The sequence below is a fragment of the Poecilia formosa genome, unplaced genomic scaffold (genome assembly GCF_000485575.1).
Source record: "Poecilia formosa unplaced genomic scaffold, Poecilia_formosa-5.1.2 Scaffold133, whole genome shotgun sequence".
Lineage (NCBI taxonomy): Eukaryota > Metazoa > Chordata > Actinopteri > Cyprinodontiformes > Poeciliidae > Poecilia > Poecilia formosa.
Genome location: NW_006800072.1, coordinates 1,297,387 through 1,321,554, shown reverse-complemented (window position 1 = coordinate 1,321,554; position 24,168 = coordinate 1,297,387). Strand labels below are relative to the sequence as shown.

Genomic DNA, 24,168 nt, shown 5'->3' with positions numbered 1-24,168 from the left:
CTGTCTCCGTCTTGCCCTGCGATAGACTGGCGACCCGTCCAGGGTGACCCCGCCTCTCGCCCGAAACGTTCGCTGGAGAGGCACCAGCACCTCCTGACCCCACTAAGGACAAGGGTGTTAGAAAATAGATGGATGGATGGATGGATGGATGGATGGATGGATGGATGGATGGATGGATGGATGGAAGGATGGATGGTTTCTCCCCCCCCCACACCCCCAACACCAATTCCTGTTAAAAATGGATTCATCTCCTTTGTTCTGCAGAAGTTTTTGAATGTACAATATAGAACGGTTCTCCAGATGTGTAAATTATAGTTGGCTTTCCTCCCAATTGACTTTTGACAAATGACACCCAAATATTGCAGTTTGGGTGACATTATATTGTTAAAGTCTACTTTTAGAAAGATCTATTTATTAATGCAACCTAATTCTTTGTTTTGCTACTTAAGTAGTAATTCTGCAGTTATGAGTAAACAAAGTATGAAATGGTGATAATTGGAATACTCAGCTGGCATGGCTCTGCATTTTATGCATTCCAATTAAAATAATAAATATTTTATAAACCTTGGAGACTCTGAAGCCTCTAGAAAATATCATAATCCATTATCCTGGTTCCTCCGTTGCAATCAATTTAAATAAAGATATAAAAAACTGAAACATAATGCATGTAAGCAAAATTTTGCAACAAAGAAGTACTCTTCATTTTTCATCTCAACTGTATAAAAAAAAAAAAAAAGGATTGAAGTAAGAAACTAGCAGCTGTTAGTTTCCCCCAGCAGTTTGTCATGTGTTGGTATCCTGGGACAACTGAAGCGCAGCATCTATTGGTTCTGAGGAACAGATGGGTCTGCAGCAGCTCCGGTCACAGCAGGGTTATGTGAAGAATGGATTGCTAGATGAGGTGAACCTCTGCCATCTGCAGCAATTAAAACTGTGACTAAGAATATTTCAGGGGTGAACAACAGCATTATGACAAAAACAGTTCCAAGGATCCACATTATCATTTAGATGAATTAAAGAAGCCAAAGGAAGAGCTAAATGTTTAGCGCTTTGTAACTGTGTGTGGCACCTAGACGTGGAAAATCTGCATTTTCTATCAACAAAGTAGGACAGTAGAAAAGAGTTTGGAAGTCTAAAGCAAAATAAGAATAATTCCTGGTCCTGAGTGTGGCGTAGAAAAGTTCTGATATCATACATGCTAAAATGTTGGTGTTCCTTTTAAAAGTCCATGACGAAGGGCCAGGTTTACTCAGTGCAAACTGATCCCTCTGGCTTTTCTTTTGGTTGACTGGCCTTACAAGCTATTAGCAGGATCTAATGACCTCATTACAGCCTGCTATGAGAGGACGAAGGTAAGCTAATCCTCTACCTGGCCATATGATGCGGAACTGTCACTGGAGCTGCCGACACACCTGAGAGTTGAGGCTTTTATACACTCACATACACAAGTCCTGGAACAGCAAAGCCGTTTTCTCAAATCAAATACTGATCTCAGCAGCTGGGACTGAACTAGACGTTTAAAGGTTCGTACAGCCAGTAATTCAGGCCGTCAAACTAACAAAATATAGAGATTCATTACATTGTTTCTTGTAACAATGTAATGATTTTTTAATAAAAAAATCCTCTTTTATTAAAAAAGAGGATTTTTAATAAAATCCTCTTTGATTTTATTAAAACATTTTTACAAAATGATTTTGGAATGTTTTCATCACTCTTTGACTTTGTTATATATCAGAGAGGAGAGTAAAGAGTTAAATGGTCAAACTGACCAGCAACTGGACAGTGTGTGAAAAGCACAGTTTTACTGTAGCAGCATAATCTCACATCTTAAGTGTAATTAAATGTTTCTCATTTACTACTCTGTTCTTTACTATTACTATAAAAGTTATTAATCACCTGTTTCCATGGGGAGAAAAGGGGAGAGTACATGAGAAAGAACATATTACTGAAAGAATGTGCAGGAAGGAATGGGTGTGGATAAGGTTCCTGTCATATTTTATTATATTTGTTCATTTAGGTAACCCCTTTCCCCCCAAAAAAAGTTGAAGGTTACACTGCAGAGCAATTGGAGAGTTTTATACATCTTCGCCATCAGGTGCCACTAAGGCAGGAAACCACAGCTGCCTGTGTAACATGCAGGCCATGCAGAGAAATATGTCGTGCACATGCTGTCTGAATCACTCTGCTCTGAGAGCTGACGCCCACCAGCCACTTAGGGGCCAGCAGCTTTCTTTGAACTGAAAGCTCCACTCCACAGACAGGGACTAACCGGTCCAATCCAATAAACTGCTGCATTTTTAACTCTACCTCTCTTCCTTTTGCTGAGAGAAGCTGTGAGAAGTTGGAGCTTGGAACTGATGTGCATGTACATGTCGTTTTGCACATCACTGAGTTTACATTTATGCATATAAAACTCTCTTTTTGCTCATCCTTTATTCATTAACAAACACAGAGTGTTGCTGCAGACTATAGCTTCTAAGCAAAGTTGAGCTTGACAGGTTGACGGTTTAATACAGCGCTTGAGGTGAAGCTTGCCTGGCAGACGGCGAACGCAGCCACGGCAAGCTAAAAAGTTCAGGCCAAAACTCACATCACAATTATAAGCGATGAATAATTCAGGTAGTCAGAAACATTCAGTGTTCTGGCTGTCATCTCTTCCGTTTCTTCCTGGCTCTCTGAGTCTCTACCTTTGTCTTTTCCTTTCTCTCTCTCTCTCATGTACCTCTGTGTGATATTCTGAACACACTGCTGTCTTCAAAAATTCTCCTTCTTTCTTTCCTCGTATGAGCAGGCATGTGGGAAAAATACAATTAGTGATCTTTCTGGAGCAGGCTCGCCCTTCCAACAGTCCATCATGCTCGGGACACTGTACTCCTCCCATTATTTAATCTGTTGTTGTGTGATGGGCTGAACCAGAGGAGATTTTCGACAATGATAATGCTCAGTTCACCATTTCGAGGTGGAAATTGGAGAGCTTGCACCAGCTGGCATCTTAATCTGCATTTATGAAAGAGGTGAATAGAATTTCACCCTCACATTTTATCCCACTGCCTCTCTCTCTCCTTTCTATCCGGGTTTTCTTTTCTGCTTCTGCTGTGAAATAAAACATTTACATACTCCATGAATAAAGAAATCTCTGCTGAAGACGTGACAAATTCTCCTCAGTCAGGACAGTTGATGGAAAATAAGAGCGATGACTTTCCACCATTCAATCTGCAAATGTGATCTGTTCTCCAAATGAACAATTTGTGAGAAGAGCCTGATCCAGTTGTCCTCACCTAATCAAATAGAAAATCATAAACTTTTTGGCAGCTACAGAAAGGCCTTGGAGAACGAACGAGTAAATAAATTATTGAAAAAAATAAGCTACCTTGAGGAACAGTTAACTGCACATGTAACACTAAAATAGGGGGAATAAAACAAGGAAAAGCAACAGCAATCATTACAATTAAATAGACAGTGAGAGGAAATGTGAATATTTTAACTGTGTGTGTGTGTGTGTGTGTGGGGGGGGGTGTGTGTGTGGGTGTGTGTGTTTGTGTGTGTGTGTTTGTGAGAGGTAGAGAGGCATGAAGAGTGCAGCTTAAGTGGCTGAAGTAGACATGATGCTTCAACAGTAAAGTTCAATTAATTTAAAATACATTAAAGTGATCCTAGTAGGGGGAACACACACACACACGCACACACACACACACACACACACACACACACACACATTTCATCACCACTTCCATGTTGTACCCACAACAAAGCTTATTGGTTTGTTTCTGTTGCTGGTAGTGACAAATCCAGGAGATGAAAAAAAATAAAAAAAATATACTTAAACTGTGTATTATTATTATTTTTATAGATTTTTATATTGGTTCTGCTCTGTTCTCTGTACTGCTGTAACAATGTAAATTTCCCCACTGCAGGATTAATAAAGGAATATCTTATCTTATCTTATCTTATCTTATCTTATCTTATCTTATCTTGTGTTTGGATCAATTGACTTTCTGAGGCATGTATGAATTACTAAAATCACTAACACATCCTGCTGATTAACTAAAACGATCACATCTCCTTCCTGCAGGGAGCCGTCGGTTCTTACTGCCAGTAAATCCCAGGTGGTTGTGACAGACAGCTCCTCACACTGATCCCCCTTCTGGAGGTTTCCTTCAGTTAAAAGGGAAACTTTCTTTTCCACCATCGCCACATGCAGAAACCAACATCCCTAAAGTGCACAGCGATTCCTAAATGAGCTGGAGCTTCATATTGACGTGTAAACTGCAAACTGACAATATCCAAGTCTTTCCATTACAATGATTCCAGGAGGCACCAACAATCTCCTGAGGATTTACCCATAGATGATCATTGTTGATGTAAAAGAGGCACTCAACCAATGAAACGCAAAGCATACACACACTTCCCCTTACACACACTCTTTCCATTTGTTCTTGCCCTTGTTTGGAAAGACTTTTCAAGTCTCTGAAGATGTTTTCTAATTGAGGTTCAGTCCATTGTTAATAATTCAAACCCCCCACAGATCGCTGTGTTAAAACATTGGAAACAAACCAGAAATATGAAGTTTATCTGAAAGCAAAAGAGTTTTTTTTGTTGTTTTTTTTTTACTTTATAAATATACTAGTTATGCTCACCAAAAAAAGTTGGTGGGGGAATAATGCCTCACCAACTAAAGAAAGATGTCGGTGCTGAGCAAAACAACATTATTATGTAAAGAAAAATATTTTTAACTGAAAACATTAAGAATATTGTATTGATACAAAGGGAGAAGAATTGCATAGTTTTACTCAGGACGAGAATTTCAAAGGTTTGCACACAGAGTATGACTTATTTTTAAATAAACAATTTTTTAAAGTTAAAATGAAAAGATAGACTTTTACGGAAGAGGAATGGGGCCACTGGAAAAAACAAATAAAACAGTTCTGACTTTAATCTGACTTTAATCTGACTTTAATCTGACTTTAATCTCAGAATTCTGAGATTAAAGTCAGAATTCTGAGCCACAGCAGTAAAACCAAAATATGAATCTTCCAGTCCAGCACCTGAAAACTTTGGGCTCATCATGTTTTTAGGTGGAAGAATGCAAATAGAGGCAATGTGGGAGGATTATTTAATAAAACATGGTTATATTCCCTTATCACTGAATTGCAAAGCATATGAGCAACAGAGTAAATAAATTAGACTGTCATAATGTGGATTTGAATCCATCACTTTGAACAGCACACTCTGTCCCAATCAGAAGTTGGTAACAACATTACTATGTTTCCAAACCCCATGTGACTTACTGGCAGGTCATCATCATCATCATCATCATCATCATCATCATCATCATCATCATCATCATCGTCATCGTCATCATCGCACTCATAATTACAAAATAAAGTTCACCCACCAAACTGCATCAAAAAGGGAATGTATACATCCAGGAGTTGCATATAAAGAAACAGATTCTGAAGACATCCATCTTTCACTTGTCACACCAAACTCCTCCAATCTGGAACTTTATTCATTCCATTTCCATAGAGATGAGCTGTGAATTACTTTCCACCGCTCTTCCAATCTGAAGCTAATGAATGCAGATGGAAAAGATGTTGATGCCATCTAAACAAACAACATCCAGCACCTGCACATCAAGCTGAAAGTCTGTCCTCTCCTGGACTGAAATAGAAAACATGATTTAAATATTCATATTTTGTCAGAGGAGTGCATGAATAACCAAATTATTAATCTGTCCTATTTATTTCCCTTTCTCCACTCTACTGTGGAGGGTTAAGAGCACAGACAGGAGCAAGCAGCCTGCTTAACGTTAAGTGGTGTAATTTGTTATCTGTGGGTGTTGATAAATTAGTGTTCCCTTTTGCAGTGATGCTTCCTATTAGTCATGATCTGAGAAAGCTTTTATTTCTATGATTACCTCTTTGCTCAGTCACTGGAGAGGAGGAATGAGTCTACAAGGCTAATTCACAAATCTGACATTTTTTATATACAGTTTTTGCTGTAGATTTTTCAAGGACAACAAAATTCAGTTTTACCTAAAGTAATTTAAAATCAAGAAAAGAAACAATTATTGAATCATTCCTGCTTCATGGTCAGGGAACTAAGTTATATTGAATAGATTTTGCTGTCAAAACTTTCATTTCCAGTTAATCCTCTGTTTAAATGGAGTAGAGCACTCATTAACTTCTGCAGAATACTGAACAACGTACCATTCACTTGTTCTGTCTTAATGTTCACCAAGGATCATTCCAGTAAACATTCTCATTAAAAAGAAGTCAATTAAGAACTGTATAAAGCAAGTATAGCTTAATTTCCCAACACTTTTGTGATAAACTTTTCATAGAAAAAAGAAACAAAAAAACATTTAAAGTATTCAGAAAAACTTTTAACTCAGGATGTCACTTGAATAGTGACGATGCTAGAAGGTCACGGCCTGTATATATTTAAAATGACCTAATCTGAACTAAAGAAAGTTTTCTTTCCACTGAACGTGGAAATAAAAATCTACAAAACACAAATGGGCCAAAGTTAGTTTAACATGTATGGAGGACTTTGCCTAAATTGTCAATAAATATTGAAGTTTGGGTGACATTATATTGGTAAAATACAAAAACTTCAAAATGTTTCTTTGAACTGTTTGATTTTAGCACAAGTTAAAATCTCTGTAAAAAATTTAGATTTTTCAGATCATAGATTTCATGTTGACTTTTAAAAGAAAGACTTAACTAATGTATATTCATACTAAGTATGGTTCTGGAATCAAAACGTCTTTATGACTCTATTTTAAGATTAAAGCAAAGCACTTCACTTTCTCCACTGCAGCCAAAGTAGTAAATATAATTTCAAAAATGCTGCACAAGAGTCCCTGATAAGCCATAAATACTTCCTCACATTATTCCTGTTTGAGCACTTTGTTGAAAAAACTGTCGAAATTTGACATAATTAGGATTTTTCAAGTAAAATTTCTATTTTCTTATAAAAACATTTTACAAATATGACATGAAGGTCACCTTTCTGGAACTGGTTTCGATAATGGTAATAGTCATTTAAGTTTAAGTATTTGTCTTCAGCGCCAACATCCATTTACCAATTTATCTTACTGACATTTTTTACTTAAAACTGGAGCTACAGCAGTAGGAGAATCACTGGCTGTGGCAGCAAAGTCTTCATAACAAGATAGGAAAAAAAAGAGTGGTTGTGTTGAAAAAGAGGAAGTTAAGGTTTTCAACATTTCACCTTTATTGTATTTTATATACCTCTGCAGTGACATCACATTGCATTGTTTTTGAAACACTTTAACAACCTAAGATAACATTTGGCTGGAACAGGCTTTACTTGGCTTTGCAAGTCTGTTACTTTGCCATGGCAGCAAATATTTTTGCTTAAAGAGCAGCTAATGTGCATCTTACAAATTAAAAGGAGCATAAGCCTATCAGCATCTGCTGAACTGGTACATTTCACAGTAACAATGGTGTTTGGATCAAGATAAAGCAAGTATTGAGCTTGATGCTAAACCATCTGCACAGTGGCAGACAAGATTTATTTAAAAATCTGATGGGATCAGACATCCAATGAAAAATATCCTGAATCCATCTTACCTGTGTATGATGTGCTTGCTGCGAAGGTAACCCAAAGCCAAGGCCAGCTCACAGATGTACAGCTTCACTGTGCTTTCTGAAAAGTGGACGTTCTGCTGAAGGTGATACCGCAAGTCTCCCCCCAGGAGCAGGTCCACCACCATAAACATGTCCTCTTCATCCTGAAATGAATACCTGTGATGGAACAAAAGCATGGGTCAAGCAAGATAAGATCAGATAACTGTTATGAGCAAATAACGTGTAAACAGAAGCTTAAGGGGAAAAGCTCAGTAGATGAATGTACAGAAACAACATCAATACATCTCAGTAAATTAGAATATCCTGAAAGATTTCACTTTTTCCAGCGACTTAATCCAAGAACTGAAACTTGTGTGTTATCTAGACATAAAAGGAAAAACAAAAAATTGAGAAAATGTAAATATTTCATAAGATGGAAAAAAAACAAAACATTTTAAAACAGACATCTTGTGTTATAGGGGGAAGACTGCTGACACCAGCAGATAGTCACTGACACTCCCAACAAGAAGGGTAAACCACGGCAGCTGATTACTGGTGAAACGGGCTTTTCACAGAGTGCTGTATGGGAAGTTATGTGGAAGGAAAAAGTGTGATAGAAAAAGGTGCACAACAAAGAGGGAGTGGACTGAGGCTGAAGTCATTGGTCCAAAATCCACAAACAGGCACATCACATATGTGCCTATTCTGTGCCTATTCTGCCTCCACATGATTTTTATGATGTTGATTTTATCTATGATTTTAGTTGCACTGTGTAGCACTTTGAGATTTTTTCTAATGAAAAGTGCGGTACAAATTAAATTGATTATTATTATTATTATTATTATTACATCAGTATTGGTATTTTGACCTGTTCAAGTATATTCACATTTTTCAGATGAACCTGTATTCCACATTTAGTTCAAGAATTCTGCAAAGTTATCTTCCAGAGGAAAACTAGTTTTATGTTAGTATTCAGTATTTGAGCTACTGAATCAAATCAGCCAATAGGAACGGACATGAATGGTTTGACAAAACAAACGGTTGAGTTTATCTACCCTATAACCTGTTAAACCACAAACCTCAGACTTCAGAGCTGACCATGGGAATAGCTCTAAGAGCTTTTGTAAGAACCATACAGATAAAATAGCAAGTTAGGAACAAGCCAACAACGACTTAAATAGCCTAGAAATGTATATATAGAGCGACAGATCCATAAGTATATATCTAAGAACCTAATAGGAGACACGTGAGCTCCCTTTCTCTTCTCTAATCCTAATGGTTTAACCTTATTTGAAGGCCACCGCTTATCCTTAAAAATCTGCCATTTTATGTCAGGATTAAAATGTTCCAATTTTATGGTAATTCAAAACAACATCACCACTTTCTTTCTAAATTGAAAGCACAATCATCTTTGTGTTTCTCGAGTTTTAAAAGTCAAACGAGGAAAGAGGGTAAAAAAAACAAAAACAATCTCCTTTGTGATCACATCTGTGATCAAAAGATAATCTTTAATTCTGCTGAATTGTTTTTTAATGTTCGGACACCCAGTCTGTGAAATGTAAGTGGTTAGAAGGATTTTGTGAATAGCAACATTTCTATTCAGATCAACCATCATTTTTTACAACCGCAATTCCAATGATGTTTGGACATTGTGAACATAAATAAGAAAAGAATATAAGGATTTACACATCAGTATTATATTCAATTGAATAACTACAAAGACACGATATTTAACGTTCAAGTGGCTAAACTTTAGTTTTACAAATATTCACATTCCAAAACAGTTGACAGGAGCGTGTTTACGACTGTGTTACGTCACCTTTCCTCTAAACATCAGTGAACAAGACTTCAGGAACTAGTTACCATGATGGCAGAAAGAACAATAGAAATTGAGAGTTAAAAAACCCCAATTGTGTTCAGACAAAAAAAAACAACAAAAAAAAAAAACATTAAATGTACTGCCTCCCCTTGCAGATCCATCAATATATCCACTGTATTCAGTCCACAGAGGTTAAGGTTGGCAAAAAAAAACATAATCTTGGCTCAAACTCATGTCTCGGTAACCAAGGATGAGTTTTTTTGCCACGTTGGTAAACACCACCCCCTCTGGGAGATTTGCAAATAAAGTGTATGTGGTGCTTTTCTGCACTGGGTGGATGGATGGGAATTGATTGAGCTGACTCCAAACTGTCTGGTAAGGCTCAGATAATGCTGAGACAACGTAACATTTGATTGCCGTTGGCCTCTGAGTGTGGAAAGACTATCTGCGAGATGCCTTCTGAGAGGAAGCACACGCATTTAACAAACAATGAACACACACACACGCCTGCAGCATTGTGTGTTTTCCCTCCAATTTGTCTAAGTTAAACATCATGATGCATTGATGCATCATGAGATTTTTAACTATTGTTCCTGCAGCTGTATTTACAACAGACACCTTTTAAATGCACTTTTTTCCAGTCAATATTAAATCAGACATAACTTCTTACACTTTTATTGATTTGATGCAATTTCCTAATCTTAAATGTCACATTTTAAGATTAACTGTCATAATTAACTGTCATGTTGTGTGTTGGTGATGGACCCAAATGCAGCAGGCTGAGACATTAAGTTGATTTTGAAAATAAAAAAAATCAATTACTTAAAAAATGAAAAACCAAAAACTTAAAAAGAAAAGAACATGGAGTACACAGGGAGCCAGAGCAGAACAAAAGTAACAGCAACAACAGTGAGGTAATGGGATTAGACAGGATTTAACGGGAGGAATCAGCAAGGAGTGACTGAGTGTTCCAACATCCGCAAACGGCAACTGCTATCACAACTTGAGATTGACGAGGTACAACACAAATGCTACGGCAAGGGGGAGGATGTCAGGACAGGGGGGAGTTAACTACAACTACCCGCCCAGAGACTGGGTATGTAGCCCCAGTAATGAACGAACCATCAAAGCTGAACGAGGCACTATCCTGATCCAGAAGGATCCCTCAGAAAAAGGTTCAGTCCCATCCAACTATCGGCCAATAACCTGTCTCTCTACATGGAAGCTCATATCAGGCATCATAGCGGCTAAGATAAGCGGACACATGGATAAATGGGGAACAGAGGACGAGGTACTGGAGGAACCATCATGAAAGCATCATATCAGGAAATCCTACCAATGGCTGGAAAAAGCTGGACACAAGGACAGCACAGAGCCCTCATCCTGGCCGCCCAGGAACAGGCCCTAAACACCAGAGCAATAGAGGCTCATTGTGATAAAGAATCACAATGTGGTTCTTTATCCACCACCACATTGTGGTGGTGGATAAAGAACAGAGGAAAGCCGTTGTGGTGGATGTAGCAATACCAAGTGACCACAACATCAGGAACAAGGAGAAACTGGAGAAATACCAGGGCCTCAGAGAGGAACTGGAGAAGGCCTGGGAGGTGAAGACCACAGTGGTGCCTGTGGTCATCGGGGCCCTCGGGGCAGTCACCCCCAAACTGGAGCAGTGGCTCAAACAGATCCCAGGAACAACATCAGACATCTCAGTCCAGAAATGTGCAGTTCTAGGCACAGCCAAGATACTGGAGGAGAACCTGAAGCTCCCAGGCCTCTGGTAGAGGACCCGAGCTCAGAGGATGAAAGAGAGAGAGAGAGAGAGAGAGAGACCACCCGCGGAGGGTGAGAAGGGGATTTTTATATAGTTTATATTGTTTTGGTGTTAGGTTTGTGTAAATAATGTTTATTCCTTGTTATATTGATTAGCCCTCTTCTTGGTATGTCTGGTGAAATTGTCCAGGATATAAAAGCCAGTTTCTTTGTGTAATGGTGTTGGTGCAAAAGTGATCTGCAGTTCTTTAATAAATCCACCTCAAATGCACTTTGTTGTCATTTCTCCTTTTAAATGCTGAGCCTTCACTGGTCAAAGTGACATATGCAGTTTGAGTTTTGGGAAAATCCAGGATAAATTGAAACTTGTGCACTCAATTACAGATTATAAAACTAGTTAATTCTCTTAAACAGCATCAACAAATATCAGGGCAAATATTCACTGCTTCTCTGCAACACTGTAATTGCTCTGAGTGGAACTGCATTGCATAATTTTTCCTTAGAAGTTTCATTGAGTGCAACAGTGTGAAAGAAAAAGCTTCAAACTGTAGGCCAGGATAACAGAAAAGCCTTTTGGTACACTAAAGCATGAACTACACTACAGTTTGTGTTTATTGGACAGGAGCTGTTTTACTCTGTCGATTAATCTTTTGATTAACAGCCTTTGCTCCTCTCTGTTTCTCCTCTGTTTTTAGTGAGTCCCTTATTGTCTTTTTTTCTTCATCCTACCTCTGCATCACACATGCACACACACGCACACACACCTACACACTCAGAGTAAATACCTCAAACCCAGCAGAGGTGGCTGCGGCTGAGAAACAACCCAAGAGGCTGCTGTCACAAGTGTTTAGGAGACACAAACTGAACTTTAATTGTTATTTTTCTTGCCTTCTGTCAGGAAAACAGCTGTGTAGTTAACTGCAGTGCATCAGGTTAAAATGTGATTCAAGTTTTTTTTTATTTTATAAAAAAAATATATTTATTTTATAAATAGATGGTAGTTTAATCTTATTTGTATTGTATTGTATTAGTATCTGTAACTAAGTGATTATTTATTCTAAGAATATGCTATCTGATTATGTAACTATTTATGTTGTGAAAAATGCTCAGCTGATAAGAATTCCAGTCAGTTTGAAACTGGATCTTTTAGTTATGTATCAGAATAAAATTAAACTGACACCACTAATTTTTCTTTATGTAACAACGTTTGTAGTTTTTCAGACTCTCAAGTATTTCATTTAAAAATAACACATTCTCCTCTGAAATGTCTCAATCAGCATGTTTCTGTGTTCCTTTCTGTCATGTTGCTCTGAACGGAGGCTGCAGTCGCTTTGACAAAACACCCGAAGTGAAAAAGAGTTATGGAGGGTTTTAATTTTCAAACTACAAAATCTACAATGCAGGAAAATGCATGAAATCATCTTATTAATATAAAACTTACTCGGCGTCCAACAGAAGGAAAATCTAAATCTCTTTACCTGGTACTTGTGTTGTTCTTTATTCAGTTTATTGGTCTGGCTTGTGAGAAGTTGTGCACAATGACATCAGCTGAGATCAATCAGGTGAGATTGATAATTGATTGAGTTTAACCTATTTAACAACTTGTTTCAATCTGTGTTATGGAACATGCTGGGAAATGTAAGCAGTCTTATGTAAATATTAAAATCAAGATAAGTGCCTTCATTTTCTAAGAAAGTGGAGACAGATACTTTCATCCTATTTCATGATATGTCATGTCATGTTTGTATTTTGCAGCTATTAGAGTCAAATAAAACTAGAAATATCACATTTGACAGCCAAGAGCAGCTGTTGCTTGATTCTTGAAACAACTTTTCAACAAAGAGCAGAGAGCCGCAGCTATGCTTCAGATTAGCGCCTGTACATTATATTGAAGTGCTGCAGACGTTTCATTAGCCTTCCTGGCACTGAGCCTGGTTGCTTTATACTGTGCGGGTTCGCTTGCATCCTTTCACAGCCTCTTCCTGGTCCCCTATGTGCCAATGCACTCTTCAGCTAATATTTTTTCGCTGTCTCTGCTCTGCCACACATGCATTTCAATGTGACCTCTTGGTGGCCTTCAGGCACTCAGTCTTATGGGAGCGAATCCTGCACCGAGCTCTTAGAGACAGCGGTGCCCCTCGGCAACTCAGTAATGGACATCTCAGGAAACCACAGGGGCTCAAAAGTTAATGGGAACATGTCCTTACAAAAGGCGCCACCGTCCCCTCTGTCCGAGGAAACACTTCTGTCTTGTAATATTACACAGATGACAGAAATAATAACTTCAGGCTGAATTTGACTTGCACTGCTATGAATAATTGGCTCCCTTAAAATGTTCCTCATTATGTGCAATTTTTTTGTTGCTCTTAAATGTTTCAGAACATCATCTCTTACCAGACGACTAAGAAATCAACAGAAAAGGGTTTTAATTTATAATTTCATTTAATTAAAAAAGCTGTCTACAACTGCCAGACAATGTTAAACCATGAAATCATGCATTTTCTGTCATTAACCACATTCTTCGGAAAGTAAATTTTAATTTCACAAGCCACACCCACCAAGTAGCGTGAATAATCTCAAAAGCAACATATCATGACCCAATCAATAACCAAAGAAATACAAGACAGGTGAAAAACTACAGTAAGTCATTGATGTGTAAATGTGCCACAAATTCATTTCTAAGACTTTGGGACTCATGTGAACAGCTGTGAGAGTCATAATCTCCAAACAGAGCAAACATGGAAGAAGCTTCCAGAAGCGGCTGGTCAAAGTCTATTCCAAGAACACAGTGGAGACTCAACCAGGAGGCCATCGAAAGAAGCAGAACATCTAAAGCACCACAGATCTCCACAGAAAATTCATCCATAGCCCCAATAAACTATTTTTCTTTTTTTTTCTTCTTTTTCTTTATGAATGACAGTTGCTGCCACCTGTTACCATTAGATATTATGTTTAGGGATTAACCCTGCTGAGACAGACTGCCGACCTGTCCAGGGTGACCCCGCCTCTCGCCCGGAACGTTAGCTGGAGAGGCACCAGTGCCTCCCGACCCCACTGAGGGTGTAAAGAAAATGGATGGGTGGATGGATTAACCCTGAATAAATGAAATCATCAAAAGGAAACAATTTTGAATTCACGTTTGGCTCTAAGTAGTTTGACGATCTGAACAAGTACATCAGGCAAAAAAAGCAAAGGCAGAAGAAACCTGAATGTAAAATATACTTTTTACAGCACTGTATCTTAATTACTGTAAATTATCTAATTTACCTTTATTTTTATACATAACCTTTAGCAGGATAACAATGTTTAGCAAGGAATGAGAATAATTAAATATAGTTTTGCAATTATAGTCATTAGACATTAATACTACCCCCACAAGCACACAGTGACCTCAGCACCTCGCTGAGATGGATTCAGGCAGCCAACCATGCATACTGTGATATGTTGGATCAATAGCGACAGCCCTCCAACATTTCTCCCACCATTTCTCCTCATGCCTCCCCCTGACTGACAGCTCCCATCAGTCTGTGTCCAATGTTTCCTGAGCACAGGGACGGAGCTGCAGCTGTATGCAAAATCACATTCACCTATATCCGTTACAGACAGGCAAATTGGCCCAAGTATTGAAAAACTAGCAAGTTTATTCTGTATTCTAAAACAATACATTTTTATGTTTCATTTCAGAAAGTAAGGCCTGATTTTACTCCAAGTTCAGTCACAATTTGGCAGTGAGAGAACTTGATTTTATTTTCTTTGACTAGACTGGATTAGGTGATCTTGTATTTCACCAGGTCACCTTGAGATCAAGCCAAAAATGCAACGAGCTGGCAAACTACTTTCAAACTTTCGCCAAATTCTGCAGCACTAAAAGTAAAAGGAGGCATTATGCTTGCTGGCAGTACTTGTGACACTAAAGTCTGGAGTCAGGCTTATCTTTGCTTATTCTATACAGTCAAAATCTGTACTGACTTCACAGTACCCGTCTGCTTTACTAAGCCTGCATGTCTTAATAAATAAGTGTTTTTCTATAGTTTGTTTCAGTAGAAAAACAATTTTCCTGGAATCTAGTGATACAGCTGTGTGGTTTCCTAGAACGTGACTGAATTAGGTACAACTCAGAAAGATGTCCACATGTGATGCACTGGTATTATTATATAAAGACTGAGCAAAATCAATAAATAAAAACTCCCTGAAGCAAGTGAAATTTTTACTGTACAACCTTTTTGTGATGCTTTCAAGGCTTTCTTTTCAGTCAAAGTGCCATTCATTCTCCAGCATAGACACAAAAGATTTAATGCAATAAAAAGTCCTAAGAACTTTGCTTACAATGAGTTTTTAATGATAAATATCATTACTGTTTGCATAAGCTGCTGGGACAGTATCCTGTGGATTTCTCTGAATATATTTGTTTATGTTATGCTTTAATATACATGAGAAATACTCCAGCACATCTAATGCACCTGCTGTCTGTCCCAACTCTGCTCTGGATTAGCTGTAATAATAAATATGCTGCCACAAAGAAACTCTTCAAGTTCACCAGCTGAGATTAATTTTCAGGTCGCAATATTTTCACTTTATGATTTAAATATGATCATCTGCAAGAAATACAGCAGGCACAGAGGTAGCAGTCATCCTCAAATAGATTAAGTCTACAAAGTCCATATTATTACATTCCTTCTTGTGAACCTTTGAAACCGTCAAAGAAGCAATGATTCTGAATAAGCAGGATCTTTCACTACAACAGGGTTCTAAACTGATGTTCCAAATGTTGAAGTTCTTTGTAACCCTACATACAGTGGTCTGGCTCCTTTGATTTTTGTTTTACTAAGTGTTTTGTTGCTTTGAAAACTTTGCCCAAAATATTAGGTCATATTTAGTGGCAACCAATAGGAGGATCAGTGACAACAAGAGAAGGGGAAAGGAAGTAGAACAGATGGTAAGAGAGACAAAAAGGAAAGTGTGAGAAGACAAGGCTAATGAGGGAGGACACAGATGAGAGAAAAGAGGGACAGGCCAGAGGACAGTTTTCTGCATTTAATTGGCTCAACGCAGTGCGTAGACTTGCAGGTGGTCTCTCCCTGTCTTTGACCTTGAGTGCTTACCACAGGACGATCGTACCTTATGCCAGCTCAACACAGTGAGAGAGCAGAAAGAAAGAGGAGAGGGTGGGTGAGTGGGCACAGCGCTGACCCAAGCACATCTCTAGAGGAAATCACCCCACCCATGGGGGCTTGCACTGCCAACAAAATTAACTTCCAGTCTTTTTTTTGGCAAGCACAGCATGCAATCAAGCAGGCACTGGCATTGTTTGTCTGGTGAGTCTGTGCACTGCGCCACTCTCTGTTTACGTCCCTGTTATGTTGAGGTTCCAACTTTCTTGTGATTTTGTTTTTTTACTCTTTACTTCTTATTTAAAAACACTGAAAAAAGTTGTAACAATTAGGATTTATGTCTCCGCCTCTCGCCCGGAATGTTAGCTGGAGATAGGCACCAGCACCCCTCCCGACCCCACTGAGGGACAAGGGGGTTCAGAAAATGGATGGATGGAAGGATTTATGTCTTAATCTTTACCACAACTCATGTTTTAAAGATGGATCTGTGCTTACCAGAAGTTGACCAGGAAGGGATGCTCGAGGTTCTGCATGATCTGCAGCTCTTTCAGGACATTTCTCACTTCGTTGCGTTCCACACATTTCAGCTTGTTCATGTACTTCATGGCGTACATCTTCTTGGTGTCCTTCTTCTGCACGATGCAAACCTGTTGGGATCATATGAGGGTAATGCTTATTCTCATCAATGCTTTATTGCCCTGGTAAATGATTGGAAAATGTTATTAATATAATGTATAATGTGGAACTCATTCTGAAAGATAATGCATACCAATTTAACACATCATTAAAACATCTTCTAACAGCTGCCAATTAACAATTATCCAACAAAACTAGAGAGGTACTGCACTGGCAGTGAAAGAGAGAGCATGTTTACATGGGTGACAAATACAAAACCAGCGATAATAGACTCTCACCTCTTTATTATCTGATTGGTTTATAAATGCCAACATCCTTATGAGATTCATGAATCAATCTTCATTGAATGTGGCACAACAAACCCTCCAACAATCATTCCTGCAGAAATCCTCAGAACATTTTTTCTTCCTTGTAATCATGAATTTAAAACGTTTCAGATTATCTACAAGTTTGAGTTTTAAACTTGGAAAAAACTTGGTGCATGGCAAGTACTAAAAACTGAGAAATGCAGTAGCTCTGGTGTTTCAGATTTAAACCAGAAACACGTAAAACCCAGTGGAATCATGGCTTCTGGTTACATGTCAAATGATAGAAACACATTTTAGACTTTGATAAGAATAATTGCAATTTTCAGTGCTGCATTATGACCAATTTATTTGCAGTTGTTCTTGTTCATGCTGGGAGCATCAATAATCCAATGATTGCTGCTGTCTAAGTGAGTGATCTCTGCACCAACTGACACAATGAATCACCCAAAGCCTGATCGCCTCACTTCGCTTCACTTCGCTTCACTTCGCTTCACTCTTCACATCCAACAGCTTGCCTTTCCTGTTATTAGGCTGATTATCTGCTGTTGGACTTTGCACTGACGTTATGTGGATGTGTGGTGTGTTTGTGAGTGTGTGTATTTGTATACATTATGTACTTTGGACAGGAAGGGGAATCACTTTGAACTATGTGGTTTCAAATGTTGTAGTCCAGCTGCTGTAAACTTAGATTTGTTTCTCTTGTGTCCCTGGTTCTTTTCAAACAAATTAAAAGGTAAACTTAGCTGGAATGTATACCATAATGTTGTATAACTGGATTTATTACTCTGTCTTAACTGGAACCCAGAAACGACAGCATATAACCCCAGTATTGGATTCTCAGGATTGGCTGCCAGCTTCTTACCGGATTTGATTTTAAAATTCACTTATTGGTTTTTATCTCCAGGACATTCTTCACAACCATTCCACTTCCAGAACACTTCGATCGAATAATAAACCGCTGTAATGTGTTCCCAGAAGCAGAAGCAGAGGAGACGGGGCATTTGCTGTCACTGCTCCTAATTTGTGGAACAACTTACCCTTCAGATCTGCTGATGGCCTGGAAAACTTCACATCACTCCTCAAAACTCATTTTTATTCTTTGGCATTCACAGAAGGCCCAACATTATAATTTACCACCCTGTTTGTTTAATTTATTGTGTTTTATTTCTATGTATTTTTACTATTTTTTTTACAGCTAATAGCTGTTTGTAAAGTGCTTCATGAATAAAATTGACATTGAAATTAGTGACAGTTTTATAACATTGATAAAATGTTGGTTCCCATCGTTCACTGGGAACCAAATACATACACAATACACTCTGTGGATTTACAGCTCTACACATAGATGCATTTTTTATCTTCATCATCTTAGCTATCACAATACCTGATTTCTATTCAAATTTTTATCCATGAATGGATTCAGATAACTACTTAATGAACCATTTGCATATAAATCACAAGTTACATATCAGATTATTTGAGAAGGAAATGAAAATCAGATGAGAAAAGTGCTAAAATATTACCGTGTTGCACCCAACTAGACAAACAGAATGATGGAAAGCAAAGTGTACCGTTCTAAAGCCTGTGTGAGATCAGAACAAATGACTGTTGCAGTAGAAAAATGGTGCCAGTGTTATCTACCAACAAGGCACCAGCAGGAATTTGTGATACCATAGAATGAGAACAAAACGTGCCTGCAGGGACACTGTATGTTTTACATGAAGCTAGTGCTCTAAGTTCATTATTCGGGATATAGGTAATTGATTTAAATATGTTGAAGGTGGAAAAAAGCTAAATAACTTTAACTTACCTTTCCAAAACTCCCTTTTCCGATAGCCCTCAAGATTTGGAAATGGTCAAAATTGACTGTAACAAAAAAAACAGAAAGAAAAAATTATTATGCATTGTCTGAAACTCAAAAAAATACATTTAGAAATTGTAACTGATGATTCTGATCAATGGTAAGTTACTGCATAGAAGTTACTGAAATCTACTGTCATTAAACCCAGTTCAGTTCTACAAGTACAGCAGAGTCAGGGTTCATACACATTTTTCAAGTCAAGGCTTGCAGGCTCATATTTTCAGAGTTTTCCCAGTACATTTTATTTCACTTCATAAGAAGAAACATAAAAATTTACAGTAAATCTAAGGTTGATACATAGTTTTAAGTGGTTTGAATATGGAACAAGTATACAAAACTGGACAGGAAGGAGATTAAAGATCATGACCAGATGGATGGACGGATGGACAGACAGACATAAACACAGCCAGAATGAGGCTATGCAGTTACTTCATAGTCAAATCCACTGTACATCAGAGAGTGTGAGGATCAGGCCCACCTAATATGATTAGTTCAGTCTAAACTGATTAGTAGGTGTCACTTAAATTTAAAATGACTCCCAGATGAGTTCCAGGGTCTCATGATTTCCTCAGCTGAGTTAAACGAGAGAAAGGCTGTCAAAGTGCCAATTACACTCTTGTGCAGATGTTGATTATTTCATGCCGTTACTCGAGTGTCCATCATTTACTTCAGCACATCAAGCCACTGAAAGTAAAATATAAACCTCCTCCCTCTCTTTTCCTTTGCTTCCTTGTGTGTCTTCCTGTAATCACATTATCTCACATCTAATCCACGAACGCAGCTGTGTCTCTGAAATCATCAGGACAGGATCTCCCAGTAGCTAAGCAGTGAAATGACTGTAATTACCAGAAGCCTCTATGGGTCTGTGTTGACTTTAGACAGTGGCAACTCTAAATCTGCATGTTTGTGATATGTGTGTGTTATATAGCTGGTCCCATGTGGACTATATCTGGACAGGTTTCGTAAACACCCCGGCACAGATAGTGTGAAACGGGGAAGTGCCACTGATACGTGACTAACGGAGCATAACATCAGCTGTCACATCCAATTGATCTAGTGGCTGCAGGCTAAATGTAAGAGTGTGTGTCCCTGTGTGTGTGCACAGTGTAGTGTTTTAAATGTCCTGTGCATGAGTGTGTTTTTGGTAATTGTCAATGTATGTGTAGCATCATTTGAGTGTGTCATCCGATGAGAGCAAACAACGGGCAGCAGCTGTTCCATCCTCTGGGACAGCAGCAGAGGGGGAAAACCGTCTGTCCTCGTTGTCATGACAGCAAGAAACAAACAGCCCCCATCCGCTTCCAATAGCCGATAAAGTGGCTGATAGAGAGGAGTGAGACAGAGGGAAATGCTCTGGCTGTGTTCCCATATGTGTGTTTGTTAGACAGTGACTTGATAACAAAATGAACCAAACATTGGAAAGCTGCTAAAAGGAAAGCACTGGAAATGTCCCCTCAAATCTTTGAAATGGCTCTTAAGGGAAACCATGCAGCAGTCTTAGTGGACATCGCTTGTGCTGAAGATTATTTTGGTTCATGCCAGAATATCAGAGGTCTCTGATAAATCTGGAGATCTTTAGCTCCTTCAATTCAACAAATGGGATAAAAGAAGATTGAAATTCTCAGAACAACCAGAATTTATCTCCTTTTTAATTATTTCTTTTGTTTGTTACACAGCATATTTACAGAGATAAATTTTAACAGTTGTGTAGAATTTAGGATATTCATTAAATATTGAATCTTTATCAGGAATCATTCTCATATCAATCTGTAATTTTTTTTTTCTTACTTGGAAAAAGATGATTTGCTTGCACTTAAGTTACAAAAATTAGGATTTCCTAATCCTCAACCAGTTCCTTTTGAATATTTTTATATCCAAGGCTCCAGTTTTGCTTTAGGTTTATTTTTTTTTACAAATGGTCTTACATTTTTTACAAACACCTTCTGACAGAGTTCATCTGATGGAGAGCTGACCAGGTCCTCCAGCAGTAACGCATCCCCAAATCATGCCACTTCCACCTTTATGCTGTATATGCACAACCATAACATCTGCCTTCTGTCAGTGGTGACCCAAGTTTGAACGAAATGAAATCTGAATCCTCTTGAAAGAACACATTAACTGTGAAAATATTGGATTTGGCCTCCAGGTAAACATTAATGTCAGTTTTTTTCTTTCTCACTCACTTGAATAACCAGATCTGATGTGACAGAGGGTTTCTAATGTGATCGAACAGATTGAGCAGGAGTCTAGCGGTGGTTTAATCAGCACATCCAACACCTTAAAACACATCATCTCTTCCTACTCTTTCACATTTAGTTGCAATAAAACCACAAAGTTTTAGAGAAAGCATCTCTGAACAGAAATGTTCAAGGTTGGAACAAATTTCCTTCCTGGATTGCCCCGCTCCATCCATCTCCCCATCAACTGTGACCAGATTGCCTGCACCTGATGTACCTTATGAACACTAATTTTTAAGACAGCATAGATCGCTCTAAAACAATCTACTAAGGATAAACTTAATACTGAGTCATGGCTAAATAAGGTAAAGCCTCAAAGTTAAAATCTCATCTATTGATTAGCTGAAAGTCATAGCCTAAAGCCGGTCATGATTATAGTTTGGTCTAACATCAACAGAAATCTTTAAATCTGAGCTGCAACAGAATAATTCAAATCTATGGGTAGGTTCTTTCGCATGTTTTTGCTTAAATGACATTTTGTATTAAGTTAGGCGAATCTAAATGTCTTAAAATGTGGAGTAAAAGGAATTTTATGTCTGTCTATCAATCTTTGTCTTATTACTCCAGCAAATTATCTGAGTGCCCACTTTGTGTCAGAACATCGGTTGTCTTTGGTAACTGAAATTTAAGGTCTGTGTCCAGCCGTGAATAAATTCTGGTGGCCACTAAAAGTGGCCAATCAATTAAGTAAGACCTCACATGGCTGCACAGTGTGGGAAGGAAACACACACACATACACACACACACACACACACACACACACACACACACACACACGCACGCATACACACCTGGTGACGTATGATCTGCAAACATCAAACTCTGGGGAGATAAACAAGTCTTGACAGAGTCTACCTTCATACAAACACCTCTGAAAAAGTCAGCCAGCACCAAATGACAGGATGTGGTTTGATCATTTACAGAAATTAAATGTTAACATTTCTACAGAAATTTTAACATTTAATTCATTTTTGTATCCTGTTGATGTGATAAACAATTTGTCCCAGCTGTATTGTGTCTCAGACACAAAAATTCTGATGTTTCTTTTAGAAATTAACTGCTTTGGTAAAAAAAAAAAAAAAGTGTCATGGGTGTCAATAACTAAAGGAGAGTAAAGGGTATTGCTAGTCAGTTTTTCTTTGACTTTATTAAAATGCTTTAGGTGTTTCTGTGCTGTGTATTTGTTAATTAAATAACATACTATGTACATTTTGCCGCAGCAAATGGATTCACAGCTTCACAGAACAACCAACAAGAAACTGTTACCAATATCACCTTGGAGTGACAGTGAAAAGTCAATTAGCATTTTTATTGCTACTCAAAGCAGTGATTGCATGATGGATGTTAATATGTATACTTAACATGCAGAGTACTGACACTTATCAAAATATTAGAATTGGAAATTGACATATCAAGAGATGAGAAGGAAGTTTGTTCCCAGTCAGTTTAAAAAAACGACTATAAACGTGAACACTTGAGTCAGGCTTTAGCTACGGTTTTGCTGAGGACTGAAGGCGTCCAGGCATTTCAGAAAGTTAGCTGAATCAAGTCAAGTTCATTTGTGTAGCACATGTCACCAAAAAGACAGTTCAAACCACTTTACATCAAACAAACATAATATAGTCAATTATGGAACAAGCAATAAATGTTACGTCTGTAAAAATATCCCAGTTTAGCTAGTTTGTTCCCCAACTAACTTGGCGGCTCCAAGAACTGGGGTATTTCACTTTATTAATAGCAAACATTTCAAAATGCTACAAAACATGTTTAGAGAATATATGTTAGAATTGACTGGAGTGGCAAGTTGCACAAACCATACATCATCATTCCCTTCATCAGTAAATCTTACTTGACCAGTGAAGGTTGTTACAGACGCTGTACTGTACCGTCCTGCTCAAATCAGTAATCAATACTTTCACAAACACATTGAAGGCTAAAAGTCGCCAGAAATCAGTTGGGTTGGTTTAGTTTCCACGCCATAGCTCTCAGTTTATTTTACAACAGGAATTATTTCTGAATGGTTTTACTCATAAGTGACTGAGAGCATAGCAGTGTTCAGTGAGCCAGCTGATAGGCAGTGTACAGCAACAGTTGGGTAGAGAGAGCGCTCCAATATTCCACACTACATTAAACTGGAGAAAATGTCTGGTCAATCCAGCATAATTTATGGAATCTCATTAAAAAGAGTACAACATGATGGGAACTTTTAGTAGTTTTGAAACTACTGCATTTTACACAGTTTTTACCTTTGGTTCCCAAATATTGTGATTGGTGGAATCTTAATGAGTCTGGCACAAATCATGTTTGGATGATGAGGCTTCAGCAGAAAAAAAAAATAGCTAATTTATCATCATGTTGCTAAGATGCTTTCAAATGCTGCTTCTTCCTCAGTTCCACTAATTATATTGAAATGTATTCTAATTATTTTAATAATGTTAAACTGTGGCTAAGTTGATTTTAAGCTTTACTGTGAATTTGAAGAAAGAAAAATGTTACTTTCATCAAATTTGTCTGAATATTTCCCTGTTGTCTTTGATCTGCTGCAGAGAGGATACCACAGTAGTGTTTCATGCAATACGACTGTATTTAAATACAGGCTGCTGTCTGTTGTGATTTTATATATTTTAATTGAATGAATACATTGTGAACATTGTGAGATAAGCTTCTTACTTTACGTAATAAAGGGATATTGATATTTTCTCTTGGTGATTTAAATTAAGCAGAACTTTAAGTTTTGTAAGTCATTTTTATTTCATACTGTTTTTGGAGTAATGATGAATCTACTTCAGTAGTGTTAATTTGTGCACAATTTTATTTTTACTTTCCTT

General features: G+C 37.9%; 1 protein-coding gene across 1 annotated transcript in view; it reads right to left on the bottom strand.

Moving 5' to 3' along the window:
- The window catches only part of stk32a (serine/threonine kinase 32A), a 51,663-nt gene that overhangs the window by 22,470 nt on the left and 5,025 nt on the right, over positions 1-24,168 (bottom strand). Inside the window, exons 3-5 of the mRNA XM_016676386.1 lie at positions 19,053-19,108; positions 16,794-16,945; positions 7,599-7,772 (exon numbers count right to left, since the gene is read on the bottom strand). Of these exons, the coding sequence (XP_016531872.1) occupies positions 7,599-7,772; positions 16,794-16,945; positions 19,053-19,108 (382 nt within the window). The remainder of the gene's footprint in view (positions 1-7,598; positions 7,773-16,793; positions 16,946-19,052; positions 19,109-24,168) is intronic.